Raw genomic sequence first — 19,132 nt, 5'->3', positions numbered from 1 at the left:
AGCGGGGGGGGGGGGGGGGGGGAAGCGCCATTTCCGCCTCGGTAGCTGTCATGGCGGCGGTCACGTGCCCCCCTGAGGGAGCCCCGCCCTCCCAGCTGGGTCTCGGTGGCACCCGCGGCTCCCCTCCGCTCCCGGTCCTGCCGCCGCGGGAGGCCTCCCCCTGCCGCCTCCCGGTAAGCAGCGGCGCCCCTCTGCCGGTCACCCGTCACCCGTCACCTTGGACCGCCGTCTCTTCGCGCCTCTGTTTGTGGCCCTACCCGGGGAGGGCTGCGGGGCCTGGCTGTGCCTCCGCCGGCTGCCTCGACCCCAGCCGCGGGGTTGGCGGTGGCCTGGGGGGGATAAGGGAGAGGTGCGGAGGGGAAATAACCGTCGGGATCAATGCAATCGGCCCGATACGATGTCATCGGCTCTCTGCTGGCGCTGCCTGCGGCGGCGGGCGTGTGACGCACGGCCGGGCGGAAGTGGCGGCGGGTCGTTACCGGGAGGGTCCCGGCGCCTGTGCGGGCCGCTTGTGTCGCGCTTGGTGGCGGCGGCGGGGCTGGGGGAGCCGGGCGGTACGGAGGCCACTGCTGTGAAAGGGGCTGCACGCTGGGGTGGGCCTCGGTCGGCCGGTGTGTGCGTGCCGCTGGCGACGCGGCGGGCTTCGGCGGGGCAGGCCTGAAGCGGTGGGCACCGGGCAGGGTCCAGCCGAGCTCTGCCGGGTGCGGGGGGTGAAGGCGGTGTGGACACGGAAGATCTCTCGTTAAGCGCCTGTCGCCTGGCTCGGCCGCGACTGAGGCGTGCGACGGCTCGTCTCCGGCGCGCAGGTGGGTGGCGGCGTCGTGATGGGTGCTGACACGGTAAACAAGTCTCCCGCGCGGTCAGGGAGACCCGGGCGGTGTCAGGGGATCGCTGCTTGGCACATCTCCCTTTTGTTTTGAGCAAATAAAATCACAGAACCGTGTTGGTTGGAAGAGACCTTTATGATCATCAAGTCCAACCATTAACCTGTCACCCCCAAGTTACCGCTAAACCATGTCCCTCAGCGCAACGTCTACGCGTCTTTTAAATACCTCTAGGGATGGCGCCTCCACCACTTCCCTGGGCAGCCTGTTCCAATGCTTGACAACCCTTTCACTGAAGAAATTTTCCCTAATATCCTTCCTAAATCTCCCCTGGTGCAACTTGAGGCCGTTTCCTTTTGTGCTATTGTTTGTTATTTGGGAGAAGAGACCGACCCCCACCTCTCTACAGCCTCCTTTCAGGTAGCTGTAGAGAGTGATAAGGTCTCCCCTCAGCCTCCTTTTCTCCAGGCTAAACCCCCCCAGCTCCCTCAGCCGCTCCTCACAGGACTTGTGCTCCAGACCCCTCACCAGCTTCTCTGGACGTGCTCCAGAATCTCAATGTTTTTCTTGTAGTGAGGGGCCCAAAATTGAACACAATATTTGAGGTGGAGCCTCACCAGTGCTGAGTACAGGGGGACGATCACTTCCCTAGTCCTACTCACTACACTATTCCTGGTACAGGCCAGGATGCTGTTGGCCTTCTTGGCCACCTGGGCACACTGCTGGCTCATATTCAGCCTGCTGTTGACAAACACCCCCAGGTGCTTTTTCACCGGGTGGCTTCAAGCCACTGTTCCCCAAGCTTGTAGCGTTGCATGGGGTTGTTGTGACCCATGTGCAAATTTACGAAGCTGCAAAGTGTTTTGTAACGATAATCTTAGACATTCAAAAAGGATTGTAAGGCGATGGGGTCTCTAGTCTGACGTCCTGCTTGGAGCAGAGTCAGCTCTGAGGTCAGACCAGGTGGCTCTGGGCTTTATCCGGCGAGGTTTTGAAAGCCTTTGAGAATGGAGGCCACATGAGCTCTTTGGGCAACTTGTTCCTCAGTTCCGCTGTCCTCGTGGTGAAGAACTTTCTCCTTTTGTCCAGTGCAGACTTTCCTTGTTTCAATATGTGCCCATTATATTTCATCCTCCCACCATGCACTGCTGTTGAAAGCTCATTGGAATGCTTGTGTTATATGTGTTTGATGAAATTGGGGTAAAAGATGGTTTGCTTTACCTGTACTCTACCAAACTTCCAGGTCTGTTACACGTATGTAAATATATCCATGTTTTCAGCAAGGTTTACTATGTAATTGCAGTTTCATCTATATCAATGGTGCCACGATAAAAGCTGCTAATGGATTGACCAGACCTCAGTGAATTGAGAGATACCTATAAATTACATAGGAAATATTCAGCCTTGTGCAGGAGGTAACAAATGTGGGGTTTTTTTGAGTAAAAAAAAAAAGTATGCAGTAATACAGAGCAAAGTAGATTATAGCTTTTTGTCCAAATTAAAATAGTTGCCTCAGAAAGCGTATGTATTTCTGGAGGGTGAAATTCTCAAACTAAGCACGTGGATGACGAAGACAAGGTGCGTGGAAGCTTAGTGTTTCAAAGGGAAAAAAAGAAATCTAATTTATTCTGTGTAATTAGATACAACTTTGCAAATTAATTTCTTTCCTTATTGTTTACATTTGGGATATATTTTTGTGAGCTGAGGCGCATGGTATATCTAGCATCTCAGTTGTACCTGTTCCTGCAGCTATTCATTTCTTTCCACGCTTTAGGTTTGGCGTAAACAACACTACAGAAAGAAAATGACCCACTGGTTTCATCGCAACCCTTTGAAGGCCACAGCTCCCGTTTCATTTAATTATTATGGGGTAGCTACCACTCCAGCTGCAGCAAAGGTTTGCAAGTAAGTGTGCTTGTGATTAACTTCACTCTGTCTCTCACAGTTTGGAGGACATCCTTAAAAGTAATGGTTACTCTTCAGTTTTTGTTCTGAAGACGACTAGAAACGTGTAGGCTGGGAGACAATAAGACACTGATGACACTGAACGTTTAGTTACAAAGAGTGGATTATCCAATTTTCAAGTCTCTGAGTGTGTAGCAAGGCCTATTATAATAATTCAGACACAAAAAGGCTAAACATTTCATTGTCTTTCTGATGACTGTGCATTCTTCTGCAAAAGATTACTTAAAGTAATTTCCATAAGTGAATAAGGCATGAACATTCTATTGTAGATGGGAATATAATGAAAAGAGATCTTGGCTTATTTTGCAGATAGATCTATTCTTACCTCTTCACATGCTCATCCCACTCTAATATTGAAGAATATTCCTGCTTGTTACTTCCCTCCCCTCCCCCTGCACCCAGCCTCTCAGTAGTTAAAGGCATAGTTATTTTAGTTTGTGTTAGAATAATAGATTGATAATGAGTACTGATTATGCATTCCTGTCTGTCCCAAATGGATTGTTCTTTAAACTGAAGAGTCAATTGTATCTATCTAGAGGAGAAAGGAAGATTTTTTTTGTATGTGTTGGAATCTTCCTTGTAATGTACCTTTCCTTGCCTTCAGATAGCTAAATTGAATGCTTAGCTTCACTTTCTTAGCCAAAAGGGTGGTGGCATACATGGGTGGGTACTTTCTTAATATTACATTTTTGGGTAGAATTTCTTAGGTTTATTTTTTCTGTTTTTTTCACCCTTCATACAGTGATTTGAGGCTATCTCGAACACGACTGTTGGAGCTGTTTACAGACTCGAGTTGTAATCCAGAAATGATGAAGAATGCAACTGACTTGTACTTCTCACTCTTGCAAGGTAGGAACATTTATTAGCAGTACTGCTAATCCATCAAGAGGTATGTAGTTTGAGTTTTAATGACACTTCTCAGAATGTGTGTTGTGTTAATCTTCTGTAAAGAAGCTTTGCACTTCTCAGGAAGAAGAGTGAGTATCTTCATGGGTTCTATGCTTGATTGCTTGATACCAGTCATGGATACTCACCAGGCCCTTTCTACAAGTTTCAGTGTCCTTTGTGACCCTGCCAGTACTAAGTATGGCAGTCTGTCCTCTTGCTTTTAACTTCATTCTGCTTCCTGCTTGAGGAGAAAACATGTATTTGTCTCTTCGATCGTGGTGAATTGCTCCTTAAGTATAAATTGAGTCTATTAATTAGTTGGTAGGGGTTGCTTTTGGGTGTAAACCTACAGTTTGTCTAACGCTAGATAATAGACTTGTTGCAAGTTTACACTTCTGCTGCTGCTTGTCTTAGATGTATATATAGGTGCTCATTAGCATAGTACCTATATTTTCAGTAGATGGTCACCTATGATGAGGCATTCCCTTGAAACATTCCCCCTGCCAATATTTTGATAACCCTTTCTTAGCAGTCAGGTGCTCAGACAGGTTTCTTAGGGATGAGTTTTCAGGAACCAACTGATTCATGGGAACTGCGATCTTTCAGTCTGTGGGAAGTGAAGCAGCTCAAGTTGGTTTAGTTCCCTCAGTGCCTGGGAGGGTGTAAGCTAATGCGGCATTCTAGATGAAGGTAAGATAACAGCCCATGTAGCTGCAGATGAGATTTGGAGAGTTTCTTCAGGAAAACATCAGGCTTGGTCTCTAAAATCTTTTGCAAGTGAAAGGAACAAGTATTTTCTGTCTTTATAAATGTGACAGCATCTAGAGAGCTACAGCTGCAATAGCTGCTGTTGCAAGTCTTGAGTTCTTGAAGTCTGTAAGACCTGATCAGACCAAGGCCCGTATTACTCCTCCCTGAAAAATTCCTTGAGCCTGCATATGCTAGCATTTGAAAATCCCATAGCATGAGCTTCATCCCACTGACTGCTGCTTTCTGGGCTGCTGGACATAAAGAACCAATTTCCTGTAGACCTGGTGACAAAAAAGGTGATGACTAGGTGAGTCTGTGCTTACAAGCTCTTTTCCCTCTCCCTGTTGACCAGGCAGCTTTTCCTGGTATTTCCCCACTATGGTGGCAGGGACAGTCAGTCACTCACCTCGAGCAGCCTCAGCCATCCTGTACCTGAGTCAGTCCAACTCCCAACTAACGACCATACAGGACATGCAGACCTCTACAAGGTTTTCCTTGGGCAGTCAAGACTCACAGGGTTGAGTTGGTAACCTGCTGGGCAAGGAGTTTCTTGTAGTGATGCCCTGGGTTGAGCGACACAAGATTAATTTATCTTCTAATGCTGGGAAAAACTCCACTTTTGGAAGACTTTAGTGTCTGAATTCGTGAAAATATTTACTGTATAGCCAGCTAGGCTATGTGGGATTGAAAGTCTCAGTGTTTTCAAGCCTTGCCAGCTGCAGGGATGAGGAGGAGTGAGGCCTGGGCATTTGACCCAGGCTGACCAACAGGATTATTTCAAACCATGAACGTCACATTCGATACAAATTAGAAAGTTTGATGTGTAGTCTCTCTCTCCCTTGATGGCAGCAGGCCGGAGAACTCCTTGCCCTGGTGCCGGACCCCTGAGCCCTCCCCTTCCTCCTGAAGCCCTTGTGCTCACAGCGTCCGACATTTACTGTCCACTGCTGGGAGTGCACAGCTTCCTACTGATATAATTGGCTGAGTATAATTCTTGTATATCTTATATTAATATCAGGATTAATACTGGTTCTTTAGTGTTATTGTTAATTATTTAGTCTTATCCTATTAAATCTATTTATATTTCAACCCTTGTGTTTCCTTGCTTTCCCCAATTCCCCTTTCCAGGTGGTGAGGGGTCATCGAGTGATAGAATAACTGTCTGAACAACAATAAATTGTTACGGGTTTTCTCAAACCATAACAAGTAGTCGCTTTGGTTTTTTGCACATCTTGTTCTCAAGATATTGAGGAATAAAAGCCTCAGGAAGTAACACTGGTTTTTGAGTGCTACAGCAAGAAAAGTTCTTCTATCTATATCCATATTCTCATTGATCGCCATTCCTTCGTTACTTGTTTCTGTTTCTTACTTTGAGATCGCCTGTCGGTACATTTTTTTGTTCTATAGGTTTTATCCTTTCACTGGATGACTCTTCCCAAGAATGCAAGTTGAGATATATTCAGAATTTCAAATGGACAGACACGTTACAAGGACAAGTTCCAAGGTACATATGCCTTTATGATTACAGGGTATGCAGCTGTTTTCTTCTGCTCTGTTATGTATATGCACATGTGCCAACACAGGTGTGAAGGAAAACTTAGAAGTGTAGCAAAATGTTGAACACAAAGTAGTTTGCAAAACCTTGTTGCTTTGTGTTTTTGATAATGGCCGTACTGTATTAAGTGTTCTGAAGCATGTATTGCCTTTATGTAAAGGTGTGATAACGCATGATAATGCTAGAAGGATCCATTGTGTCTTAGTTGATCTACAAACTTTATCTACAATTGGCTAGAGCAGTACAAAGAAAAACCCTGCGAGTATGGTGAATTGAATCTAGATTAGTACAGTTTAAGACTTTCTCATTTGGGCACTATTGCCTGACCAGTATCTTCTGAGTTTTTTGAAGTACAAATGTTGCTGAAGGTCTGATTTTGTTCTTGTCCTGTGAAGCTCCTAGTACATGTACTCCTGGTACAAACAAAGCTTCTGTTTTAAGGGGGAATATAGACCTGTAACCTTCTGGATTATTCAGTCGTCTCATGCTATTGAAGGTAATTGTGTTGTGTAACTACACTTACAAATTTGTCAGGCTTTATCTAGAAGTGCTCGGCTTCCTCAAAGCTTTTATTCCCTTTGGAAGACAATCTGTTGATTAGGACTCTCTTCTAATTTTCTCATGGTCATACACACTTGTACTTGTGCCAGCATTATTCTTCCCACTCCCACACCTTTCTTTTTAAAGTTTACTAGTTCCTAAGCTGTACTGAACTTGTGATTGCAAGTTCACTCTTTTCAAAGACTGTGTTTTTAGCTTATGAAATTGCCTGCTATTTGCACATGCCGTTTGAGTGCAGTTACATAAATACTTGCAATAACATTCATTTGAGGGAGATGTAATAGACTCTGACTTATTAACTTAGCAGCTACAACTTTAGACATTCCAGAACAAGGCTTTCCACAAAATGTGCAATTTAAAAAAAAAAAAAAAAAAGAAAAAAAAAAAAAAAGAAGGAAAAATGTCAGCCACACCCAAAGCTAAACAAATCTCAAGTTACTGTTTTAAAATAAAAGTTCCCAAGTGGGAAGGGTAGGCATCTGAATGCGGGAAATTATAATTATGAGCTCTTAAAGGAAATAAGTAAAAATTGAAGTCTGTTTTAGGCAGTACAGCAAGTAGGAGGTTCTGAATTGGAAATTGTTGACTTCTTAAATGAAAAATATTTTATGGAGATAAATGTCATCTTATGCTATGTGAACTATTAGCAAAGAGAGCACTTGTCAGAACAAAATGGAAAGCATTAAATTGTTTGGGGGTTTGTTTGGGGGGTTTTGTCTGTCTTTCTTTAGTGCCCAGCAGGATGCAGTGTTCGAACTGGTTTCCATGGGATTTAATGTAGCTCTGTGGTACACAAAATATGCATCAAGACTCGCTGGAAAAGAAGAGTAAGTGTTTTTCTTTTCTGAGTAATTCCATTGCAGCAATATTCCACCAAAAAATTTAGCAGGTTCTGAGTTGCCTGCTGTAGTGCGTGTCCAACTGAGACAGTGGGAGTTCAAGGAGGCAGTTGGCCTTCATTCATGTGCTGTAATGTCCAAGCGCACTTCAGTCCCTTCTTGCATCTGTGAACAAAGTGTACTAGTACCATGTGATTGTGGGATAGAGAAAGTGCCAGTTGTGACTAAACCCTTTGTCAGTCCTGCTCTAAATGTCCAGGTACAAAACTGAGATTCTCAAAATCACAGCTCTGCTGACTTTCAGCCCTACAGATTTCTAAAGCTTTGGCTTTTAACACTGAGATTACCTTTCACTTGAAAGTCATTACAAGGTCCTACGTTTCATTTTTCAAGTGAGTTCTATTTTATTGTTTAATGATTGGACACTGTAAGAAGATTCTTTACCATAAGGGTAGCACAGCAGTGGAACAGGTTACTTGGAGAGTTAGTGGACTCTCCGTTCTTGAAGGAGTCAAGATTTATCTAGACAAAGCCATTACTCACCTGATCTACTGTTGTTGGTAGTCCTGCTCCAAAGCAGGAGGTGGGACTAAATGACACCTAGAGGTCCTTTCTAACTAAAATTTCATTGATTCGTTCTATATCCGTAGTATAACAGAAGATGAAGCGAAAGACGTTCACAGAAGCCTGAAGATAGCAGCTGGGATTTTTAAACACTTGAAGGTAGAAAAACTGTCTTTGCTGTCTGTTCTTTAAGTTGTCTCCAAATACTTGACTTTTTGTCTTAGAAAAGCTTTTGCTTTTCTGATGAGGTTACAGAATAAACAAATACTTCAGACTGTCTGAATAATACTGGAAGAAGAAGGGTGTTAATACGTTGTGCTACCACTCAATCCCTGTTACTCTTTCCCAATGGCAGTGGAAGAGTAATTTGTCTCCCTAGTAGCACATGGCAACAATGCAGCCAGCAATCTGAAGACCTTCACCCAGTGTCCCATCGATTTAGGACTAAGGGACTTGCTTTGCATTGGCAGCAGTGGTATTAAGCCTAAACTAACTTTGAGACTTGCTTTCTACTTAGGAAAGTCACATTCCAAAATTGATTACACCTGTAGAAAAGGGAAGAGATTTAGAAGCTCGACTTATAGACTCTTACATCATACAGTGCCAAGCTGAAGCTCAAGAAGGTATCTTCAAATATGTGTGTGTTGGGGATGGGAAATGACAGTCTTTGGGGGTTACTTTGGTGTCTTGTGAAGTCTGCTTGGCAGCAATGCCATTTTTTTTCTTTTGAAGTACCGTGCCTTAGTGGGGTGGGTTGCTGTTAAAGAAACTTAAGTTACAATTATAGGAGGAAAATGCCAAAAATCAGTCTGATATTACAAATATAACCACTTTGGAAGAAGTTGTGTGTGACATTCACCCCCTCTCTTCTATTTTCCTTTCATGCAGTCTCTTCACCACCATGCTTGCCTAACATAAATTCCCAGTTCCTTTACTTTAAAATATTTGCAGCTTCTCTTTACTAGCTAGTCTTCCAACTAACCATCCTTCAGCTTTTCTATTAATTTGGAATAATTCTATCCAAGAAACAATCTGTCTTTATTCTGCAGTTTGCTTGACTGCACAATACTTGTTTTCTGCACATGCAGGAGTTTTAAAATGCTAAATGCCTCTGCTGGTTTGATGTGACATTTTCAATTAAACTTTAATACCGTGGTGTGGAATTTCTTTTCAGTGACAATTGCTCGGGCTATTGAGCTGAAACACAATCCAGGACTAATAGCTGCTCTTGCTTATGAAACAGCTAACTTCTACCAAAAAGCTGGTAAGTGTCTTGTTTTGTATCCTTAGTGACCTGGTTTACACACTCTTGCCAGCAGACATACTTCACCCACCTGTCAATTGCGATATTAACACTGTTTCTCACTGGATATGCTTTGTATATTTAGCTTCTATTTAGCACATTTAAGGCTTCAGTTATCAGCATAACAGATATATTTTGTTAAGGCTTTTTGGTTTAGTGGGAATCTTTTTCTGTAGCTAATGGTAGGAAATGTTAGTGATTGGAGACAGAAGACAGAGTAATGTCTTGAGAATATGTAAGAGCAGCAAACACGTGGCTTGATGTAAATGGAGTGTATTTCAACTGCCTTCGGGCAGCAGGTTGTGATGCAGCCCCTAAATTGTGTAGAAGGTTAATTCTGTACTCCTTCCAGATGAGTAAGCTGATCTGTGGGTTTACTGAGGCTAGTGGGAAAAGCGCAAAAATATGGGAATCAATGCTATAGAATCACAGAATGGTTCGGGTTGGAAGGGACCCTAAAGATCATGTAGTTACAACCCCCCTGCCATGAGCAGGGACACCTTCCACCAGACCAGGGTGCTCAAAGCCCCGTCCAGCCTGGCCTTGAACAGGGATGGGACATCCACAACCTCTCTGGGCGACATGTTCCAATGTCTCACCACCTTGACAGTGAAGAATTTCTTCCTAATATCTAATCTAAGTCTCCCCTCTTTCAGTTTCAAACTGTTACCCCTTGTCCTATCGCTAGTCTGTGATAAAGAGTCCCTCCCCATCTTTCCTGTAGTCCCTTCAGGTACTGGAAGGCCACTATAAGGTGTCCGCAGAGCCTTCTCTTCTCCAGGCTGAACAACCCCAACTCTCTCAGCCTGTCTTCATAGGAGAGGTGCTCCAGCCCTCATATATGAGATGGAATATTGTAACATAGGTAGGTTTTTATAGGTCACTACTTGACATTAAACTAGGAACAAGCTTTGAAATGCTGCCTAAAAATACTTAGGAGAATTAGCCTTCCAAACTTAGTGGACTGCAGTTTAAGGGATTCTAGGGACAACTGCATCATAGCTCAATAAACTGCATATTTTTGGTTTTTTTTCTCATAGTTTCTCTGTGCCTTTGCAGGAGCAATTTGTGTCACTTGTTTCCAGCTACTTTACAGTTAGGATCTATTGCTAAGTTTAAGAACACTGACTCTGTGTGTGATTTTTCTTTTTGGAAGTGTCTTAAAGAATAACTTTACGTATATGTTCATAGATCAAACACTATCCAGTTTGGATCCAACCTATGCAGGTAAATGGAGGAAGTACTTAAACTTGAAGACCTGTTTCTATATGGCCTATGTAAGTACTTGACAGCAGTCACAGTTTTTAATGTTGTCTAAGGGCTAGATAGGGAATGGGGGCGAAGTATTGCCTTGACGTTCTTTCCGTGCTGTGAAGAGACTGTGCAGTGTCAGTGGCATTTGAAGTGGTTTTGTTGAGCCAGGTGAAATTATTGCAGTGTGGAATTTATTGTGGTCACATATTGTTAAGTGAAGCAATTCAGGTTGACCATAATACTTGTCTTCCATTCTCTGCATCACAATCTGATTCTAGGCGTCATTCAGAGCTGATAAGCATTTTGCATCAAATAATGTAAGGTACCGTTCCAAGTGCTGTCCCTTTTTGCGTGACTTATCTCTTAGCAAATGCAGTGGTGCTTTTGGGATCATCAGCTGCTCAATTTGCTGTTCATTTCATGTAGCCTGGCACAGCCTGTAATCTGGCTCTTTCATACCATAAAAAAGAAATGGCCCAAACTAAGCAGTTAACAGAATTGTCTTTCTCTTACGTTAAACCCGTAGCTAAGAGCTGCTTCCCTTATTAGCAAGTTTGAGAGGTTAAGGGAGGGTCAGAGCTGTGGTACTTTTTTTTTAAATTTGTGTAATATGGGCAATGGTAGATGTAGGTACACTTGCTATAATGTGAGAACAGACACTAAAGGAAGGTATGCAAGGTAGGCATTAGTTCATGGGATTGTTCCTTTACCTATGGTATTTAGTATTTAAACTCAACAGTTCCTGATAATAGAAAAGAGGAAATTCAGTTCTCACTGGAATACAGTACTATCTTCAAGCGTAAGTGTGAAGGAATGAGACTTTTTGGGGTGGAAAAGTTATTTGGACTAAGGCAAAATACCTCAAGCAGCAGATCACCTCATCTCTTCTGGATTCAGTGATGTTTGTTGCAGATTCGGTTTTTGAATATTCAGGTAGTTTTAGTTTTTAGCATCTTTGCTTTGTAAACTTGACTGGGGTTCATCCCCTTTCTGCGATGGGATTTAATCCTGCACGTTGATACAGTGAGAGAGAGAGGTTTGAACTAGTGCTTTTGGTAAAACAGCCTTCATGAATCTCAAAGTTACTCTTGGCTAGACTTGAGACAGCTGGCTTCATACCTACCTCACGGTGTTTATGCTGAACTGCATTGTTCAGTGAATGCTGCTTTGACTTGCATTCCCAAATTGTCAGCCGTCTGCAGGGAATGGCAGCCTCGAAGAGATGCAGCTCTGATGTAAGGAAGAGCAGAAGGGAATTGGTGCAGGAAGTGCCCAATGTTGTTGATAATGATTTTGTCCTCTCCCACTAGGCATATTGTTACCATGGTCAAACTTTACTGGCGAGTGATAAATGTGGGGAAGCAATCAGATCTCTGCAGGAATCAGAAAAATGTAAGTGTGATTGAGACTGGATTACAGGGTTTGGTGATGACATGCCTGTTTAATTTTGCTGTATCGTGTTTATTTGGCCTCGCAAAGACTTATGATTTTATCTGTCACTTGATGAAAATCCAGCACACTTGAGTAGAGACAGTATATTCTTTTTTTGTCTTACCAAAGACTGTCTTTCATAACAGTGCTGCAGAAAATGTCATCTTCACTTCTCAGCCGGTTCAAGACTGGCTTTGAACTGCCTGCAGTACAGTGTGAAAATCAATTGTCTGGTCATCATGTTTTCTAGTCTGTATGTTAAGTTACTGCAGCCTTTTCTGCTTTGGAGGTTGGTCTGTCTTACATTAAATAGTAAACCTAGACCATGTTTGTTTGTTTTTAAACAGGTTTCAGTAACTTATTTCCTTTCTATTCATTTGAAAGGTAGATTAAGGGAAATTTGCAGTAGTTCAGGGTCGCTTGCCCATCCTTCTCTTTTCAAAGCTATTGCTGCCCCAACGGCCTGCACTGCATAACTTTACCACAATGTATAAAAAACCACTCAGATCATCAACTTGGAAACTTCTAATATTAATTTTAAAAATAAAAATAAATAACTTATTAAGAACAAACTGAGTTGGATTACTTGCAGTAAAACACATACTGTGTTTTTTACTGTGCCTGCTGTTCAGTGAAGAGTGCTTATTTTCCCACTCCATATTAAGTGTTTATTTTTGGGCATCAACTGTGCGTGGACACCTTCACACCCTCTCTCTTTCCCTCCCATGTGGCACAGTTCTTGGGCTTATTGTTTCATTTTGCCCCACACATAAGAATGCTTTCCTGCATCTTCCCACCCAAAAAGCTATCTTTTTTTTTTTTTTTTTAAGGTTCCTAGTCACGTTTTGGATGCAGTAAATCTTGGCTGGAAGTGCTGCCTTTCAGCTAGTTTATTTTTGTTTCTAAGAAGGAAGAAGCCTGAATGGATTCTGGTATCTCCTAAAACTGAAACACTGTAGATCAGAACTGTGATTTAATAGAGTCATGTAAATGATTTTTATTACGTTTCTTTCTTGTAAAGTTTTTGCCAAGGCTGAAGCATTGTGCAAAGAATATGGAGAAACCAAAGGGCCTGGGACTACTGCCAAACCTTCTGGACATCTCTTCTTTAGGAAATTAGGAAGTTTGATTAAGAACACACTAGAAAAATGCCAGAGAGAGAATGGATTCATGTAAGTAATTTGTGGTTGGTACACTACTCTATATGAACTGTTATTACCTCATTTGCCTTCAATATGGGATGGTAAATTTTACTCTCCAGTTCTTATATTCCTTTAGGGCCTGGCATGTAATTTAAAGATAAATGTGTGATTCTGTAATTTTCTCTTATAGATTTGCTGTGGGTCTGTGCTATCACCCTCTCTCTGTGTTCTATGCCAGTTCAGCAGGGTAGGTTGGACTGATACCCTGGAGACATTTTTCTTCCTTCATTCCTCAGCCACTTTGTTTCTTTTCCTTCTGCACAAGAGCAAGTCCTGCAGAGGTGGCTGTGTTGCTCTAATGCCCTCTTCCCAGCTGCCGGGATCTAGTAGGCAAAAGAAGACAGAGGGGAAATGGAGAAGACTGGTAGCTGGTTCTGCGTTGCTAGCAGGGAAGTCAAGACACAGTCATGCCTTCAGCGAAGAATATGCTTAGGGTGCTAGGAGCTTTACCAGTCTAAGTATAATTACTGTTGTGAATAGGGCTTTCTGTTAGTTAATGCCCCTTCCAAAAATAGTTTGGAAGCAGTCTAAAATAGCAAGATTAGTTTAGCTTTAGAATTCTTTTGCTCATTTCTTTCTCCCCTCTCCTCTTAACGATTTAGTATTCCATAATAGGTTTATTATTTCCCTTTTTATGATACTTAAAGACCTGCATAATAGGGGAATTGACTAAACAAAAAGGATTGTCAAGAACATCAAGCTGAACTGCAAATAGGAAAAGAAGTTCTCTGCTCTGCTTTGGTTCCAATAACCGTTGTCATAGCTTACAACAAGAGCATACAGGAGATTTGAACAAATCCACGTCCCTCTAGAGACAAACTTTGAAAGAGAAACCAGATAACCAGTGACTGTTCTGGGGAGATGTGCCTGCCACAGAGCTCTGCTGCAGCATAGGAAGTAAGGTAGTGTGTGTCAGCATTTGTCAGATTTCAGCTCTTGTTGGTTTGATGAGGGTAGATTTATACCCTGGTTCAGGCTTTGTCATGTAGCAAGTCTTTGTAGGTGTTGCAGTGTTGTTGCTGTTGTGCGCTGTGGCACGTTAAGACTGATTTAGGAAAAAGAACTGTCCTCTTCATCTTTCTTGGAAGTGTTTTAAATCCTCATTTGGATTTTGAAGGCCTTTTGGACAAAAGGTGCTCTTCTCACTGAAGCGCTGGGAATAATGGTTATCAAATAGGAAAAAACCCAGCTAGCTATTAGGGGATGAACAATACCAAGAAGGAATTGCTTTTGTTCTTGTGAATCTTGCTGACAGAATGTATGTTGGATGATGCCTTAATGAAACGGAAGAGAGCAGCAGTGATTGCCACTGCAAAAACCCAGATTGTTTTTCTTCAGAATTGCGAACAAGACTTGCAGAGGTTGTGCATTGTGTTTTAAATATATTGCTGTATTCTCTTACAGCTATTTTCAGAAGGTGCCAGCAGAGGCTCCCCAGCTGGAACTGAAAGCAAACTATGGCTTAGTAGAGCCTATTCCTTTTGAATTTCCTGCCTTGAACGCACACTGGACTCCTGAAACGCTTGCGGCATTTGATCTCACCAAGAGGCCAAAAGATGACACTGTAAGATAATCTTATGTACTGTTCTTCCCTTTAGCTTTATTCCGTGTATAATACAGAGTTACTATTTTGCTCTTCTGTAATGTTCCCCCTGTAGACACAAGGCTACCACCCGAGCTCACATTTCTGTTGTGCCAGGAGGCAAGTCGGTTAACCTTTCTGCCACACTGTCAGCATCTGGAAATTAGGAGTCATTTTTTTTCTAAGTCATGAATAGGAGGAAATTCTTTACTGTGTATAAAATGCTGAAATGTTAACAGGAGTGAATGCTACAGAAAGATTCTTTTTTAGAAAAGGATTCATTTAAATGAATCCTTAAGGATGCTGAAAAAGAGAATATTTGACTTTTCCCCCTTGCTTGAGGCTTGCTCAAAGCCTTCAGCCTTGAAAAGAGAGGGGACTATTAGATTAGAATATGTAAAGTTAGCCGTGCATAAATACTGTGCAGACAGAGTGGTTTGTACTTGTGGTATTTAGGGTTTTTTTTCTTCTTGTTTGCAGGCTAAACCAAAACCAGATGAAGAAGTAAAGCCTCTGAAGGAACCTGATATAAAGCCTCAAAAAGACAGTGGATGCCAGATTTCTTAAGTGCCATAAGTGCTTTGAGTTCACTTTGAAACTGTATTAATTGGACTCCGGGGCTTTAGTTCTGATCTCCCTTTTTTCTGATACTTCTTTTTTAATTTAGAAGACTAATTTAATTTACTTTAATTAGTATGCGTCTATCTTGCTTGAGAATGTGGTGGATTTCTAGGAGTTTATTTATATCTGACTTATTTTTGGTTTCAGTTGGATATCATAGAATGAGTGGGCTTAAATGTTCCTATTGTGCCTCTGGAGAGTTTCTTTTTGTGGGTTTAGTTTCTACCCACAAATAGCAAAGGAAGTATCATGATTGTAACACTTGAGGATTTTTCCATTAAATTATATGCTATTTAATGTCAAATTCTGCAAACAAAAGTTTGCATAAATGTTATATTTATTCAGGTTGTGTCATTCAGGGTTAACACCCTGTTATGTTCCAATTCACTTAATTGTAGTTAGCGAAGAAAATCTGGGTTTGGTTTGCAACACCGCCATGGTATTTCACAGGACTTTCACAGAACTTGGAAAACCTTAAGTTCTGCATAACTGGAACACAATTTATATTCTTTTGAAATGATTAGCCTCTGTCCTTTCCTCTGTAGATTAGGGTTCTTGTGTCAGAAATTGTAGTAAGGGACATTAGCTTGGTGGTTCTTAAATTAAAATCCTTTAATATCAAAGTGTATGTGAAAGTGATGCAGCAAGTAGTATGAAAGTGCTCAAAAATAATGCATCATAGTGTCATTCATTCAAAGTTTTTTGGATCTTGAAAGATTTGGTAAGTCTGAAAGCTGCAGACAGTTAAAATCTCCTGGCACTAGAAAAGCTCCATTTGAATTCATAAAGCTGTCATGCATAAGGTAATGGAATCGTAGCTAGGATGCAGTGTTTCCATCTGGGCAGTGTCTATAAGAAGCTGTTAGGAGAACAGGGAGGAAAGATGAGCTGAAGAGGTGGTGGCACAACTGGGAAACCAAGCTCTAGATTTCCTTTATGCCATATGTAAACAGTGCTATTTCTCAGATTTTGAAATCAGCTCCTTATGAAGAGAACTTGCCAACAGCCAAGCCCAGTCAAGACTGAGAAAGTATTTTCTAGAACTTGCTTCTTCCATTTCTGCCTACTATGGAAAATGTGTTAACAGTCTTTAGTGCTGAGCACTCCAAAACACCTGTGTCAACAGAAATGTAGCTTTCTGATTTTCTGCAAATGCGAAAAAATATGATGCATGTGTTGAAGTGAGGGCCTTGCCATCTCTGGGTACCAGTTGCTGCAGTTCACTTTACCCAAGAAAGAAACTGAACAGCCTGAAAATGTTCCTGTTTCAAGAAAACATGATGGCATATGCACTTATTATGACATATACTGTAAACTCCTCACTTTGTACCGTTTGGATCGGTTCATCTTCTGCTGTGGTGTAGTTCAGTGCTTGTGTTTGAAATCTTTCATGGGACTTAGAGTAACTTAGCTTAGAGGGCAGGTGTGTAGCTCCTTGAGGGCCTGTGGAACAAAAGCTGTTGAGTAGGTTAATAGCAAATTCAAGACTCTTCCTGAGTTACTGGACCAAACTACAGAATTCCCTGCTGCAAAAGGCAAAGAGGCTCTTAATACTGGCTGTCGTGCGTGAATCAAATGCAGAACTCATTGCTTCTGGTAATGGATTTTTCTTTCAGCCATTTCTGCACACAAAAATATGTGTAAAATCAGCTGATTTGCTTTTGAATAAGTTTCTGTTCTGCAAGGGCTCAGGTGCCTAGAGGATAATGAGTATCAAGAAGAATTTATATCTAAAATTGGTCCATTTCTTTTGATGCTGCACAGGGACCTGGGGTATGTTTTATGAAGAGTTACTCAGATCTGTTCACAACTTGATCAGTGACGTTTTAGACTGCTGCTATTGTTAAAAGACCAGCTTAGGTTTTTCCAGAATGGAGCATGGAGCTGCTTTGCTTATACAGATTTTAATTCTAAAAACTTACTACAGCTGTAGTCATCTACATTTTCTTAGCCTGCCCCCTTTAAGGATCAAGACGCAGTTATCTCAGTTTCATAATCCTGATTTTTTTAGTTACACATTGTTTTTCAGATGACTCTCTGTATTAATACATACATGTCTCAACCTAATTAATTTTCTTTGTATGCAGACTAGATTCCATTTTCCCTCCTCCCCTCATTTTCCCTTCCATCTGCTACACACCGTGGCACAGACTTACCCTTGTTTGCTAAAGCATGTGGAGGTCCTGGGTCTCATTTCCAATGACGCTTTTGCCCGTGGGTATACTTCAGTATATGAATACCTTAAAATAAAATGAACAGATCGTGACTAAATCACTCCCAAACAACTTCTTAGGAAGGATTATATTTTAAGGACTTGCAATTCTTAATTCTTTGGACGCTTTCTTGAACCGAGTGGTGTGTTTGAATCAAGTTCACTGTAAATAGTTTGGGGCATAACCAAGTGGATTGTGTCAGGTTATGGCATTACTTAAGCCTAGCTGTGTAACCTCTTACGCCATAGCTGTTTCAGTAAATATGAGGTAGTAGTTTAAAAATAGACTAATGGAACAAATTAATTCACTTAACATGTGTTACTTTTCAAGACAAACTTTGTTTACTTGTAGTTAAAATCCTATGGCAAACATTGGATAGTTTTGCCCAAAACCAAGGAATGGGAGACTGTTTAGTTTGCAGAGTGTAGAGAGTTGTGAGTCAACGAGCAGTTTGGGGTTTTTTTGTTTTGTTGGCTAGTAGCAAGAATTATTGTAAATAATATGTAGATTAACAGTCCAATATGCTTAAGAATATGGGTGAATTGACTGAGAGTTTCAGTTAATCTGGAAATTTAGCACTTCATTCTTTCTATTATGGTTTCCTTTAGTAATTTTTAAGAATGAGGTATTTTGAATGGTGGCTTTTTAATACTGTAATGCTGCAAGAGCCTGTTTTTGTGATCTCACTCCGGTTTTAGAGGCTCTCGTGGCTAAGCCTGCAAATCTTGTTGATGTAAATAGTCTTTAAAAATTTGTGCCCAGTCTGAACTAGGACAAATCTGCAGCTAAATAAAATATGGAGTGCTGGGCCCTCTACTTTGTGCTTTTAAAAATGCAATGATTGTCTTTAATCTACTGTAAAACAAACCATTAAGCTCTTTGTAGGATTTCTATTTAAATACTTTCCTCCATGTATTTAAATACACTTTCTCCTTGTTTCGTGTTCCTGGGTTTACAGTAGTTAATCTCCATTCAGCATGTGACACTCCTAGAACTGAAGGACTGAATTTGACCCTTGGACGCTGATGTCTGCCTCCCATTGGATTCGGTAGAGGAGTTTTGCCTGTCAGCCTAAGGATGACATTTGGTCACTTAAATGTTCAGCATGGATATGTGGTGCGTCTGTAATGATGGTAGTGGTTCATACTGTAAGCAAGAAAACAGATCCCTGTATCTGTGTAGAATATAGCTAACTTTGCACTTTAGAAATTTCTGATTTCGCAATTTTGGTACAATACAATATAGTTGTAAATATTCCTTCCTGACATTTTAATTTTGTTGCACTGATTTCAGTACTGTGCTATTGGTAAGATTTTTATGGGAAGCATTACTAAAATGTATTTTGAATTGTCTGTGTATAAAACAAACTCATGAAGCACATCTCTGCCTTTAGTACTGGGGGAACCTGAGAGGAGGCAGTAGTTCATCTGCCTTCCATGTCAATTCAGAGAAATGAGAAGTTTCTGCCTGTTGGCTGAGGGATGATACATCTCATCCCATCCTTGCATCTAGTATCTAAACTGAAGTTTCAGCATTAACATAAATCCTCTTCACACCTACTAATTATTCCTTTTAAAAAA

General features: G+C 41.5%; 2 protein-coding genes across 5 annotated transcripts in view; one reads left to right on the top strand and one right to left on the bottom strand.

Moving 5' to 3' along the window:
- AIDA (axin interactor, dorsalization associated) overlaps nucleotides 1-425 on the bottom strand; it is a 30,979-nt gene extending 30,554 nt beyond the window's left edge. The window contains exon 1 of one of the 2 annotated variants that reach the window (XM_074579064.1): nucleotides 217-425. In XM_074579064.1, the coding sequence (XP_074435165.1) occupies nucleotides 217-404 (188 nt within the window). In that variant the 5' untranslated portion in view covers nucleotides 405-425. The remainder of the gene's footprint in view (nucleotides 1-216) is intronic. The other variant, XM_074579061.1, reaches the window with a different exon arrangement.
- Nucleotides 81-18,930, top strand: BROX (BRO1 domain and CAAX motif containing). Of its 3 annotated transcripts, none has more exons than XM_074579058.1 (13): nucleotides 81-173; nucleotides 2,599-2,729; nucleotides 3,532-3,638; nucleotides 5,835-5,931; nucleotides 7,275-7,370; nucleotides 8,033-8,105; nucleotides 8,464-8,569; nucleotides 9,121-9,210; nucleotides 10,441-10,526; nucleotides 11,814-11,895; nucleotides 12,956-13,106; nucleotides 14,541-14,700; nucleotides 15,199-16,981. In XM_074579058.1, exons 2-13 carry the CDS (start codon nucleotides 2,629-2,631, stop codon nucleotides 15,283-15,285), a joined length of 1,236 nt encoding a protein of 411 aa, XP_074435159.1. In that variant the 5' UTR covers nucleotides 81-173; nucleotides 2,599-2,628; the 3' UTR covers nucleotides 15,286-16,981. The 3 variants fall into 3 exon arrangements, with proteins under 3 accessions (XP_074435159.1, XP_074435158.1, XP_074435160.1); XM_074579057.1 differs by lacking the exon at nucleotides 81-173 and adding an exon at nucleotides 453-806 and having other exon boundaries at nucleotides 15,199-18,930; XM_074579059.1 differs by lacking the exon at nucleotides 81-173 and adding an exon at nucleotides 2,156-2,239 and having other exon boundaries at nucleotides 15,199-16,660.
- Nucleotides 18,931-19,132: the final 202 nt, after the last annotated feature.

This window comes from Larus michahellis, chromosome 3, assembly GCF_964199755.1.
Source record: "Larus michahellis chromosome 3, bLarMic1.1, whole genome shotgun sequence".
NCBI classification, from domain to species: Eukaryota; Metazoa; Chordata; class Aves; order Charadriiformes; family Laridae; genus Larus; species Larus michahellis.
The sequence above is the reverse complement of the archived record's forward strand: the minus strand, read 5'-3'. Positions and strand labels throughout refer to the sequence as shown.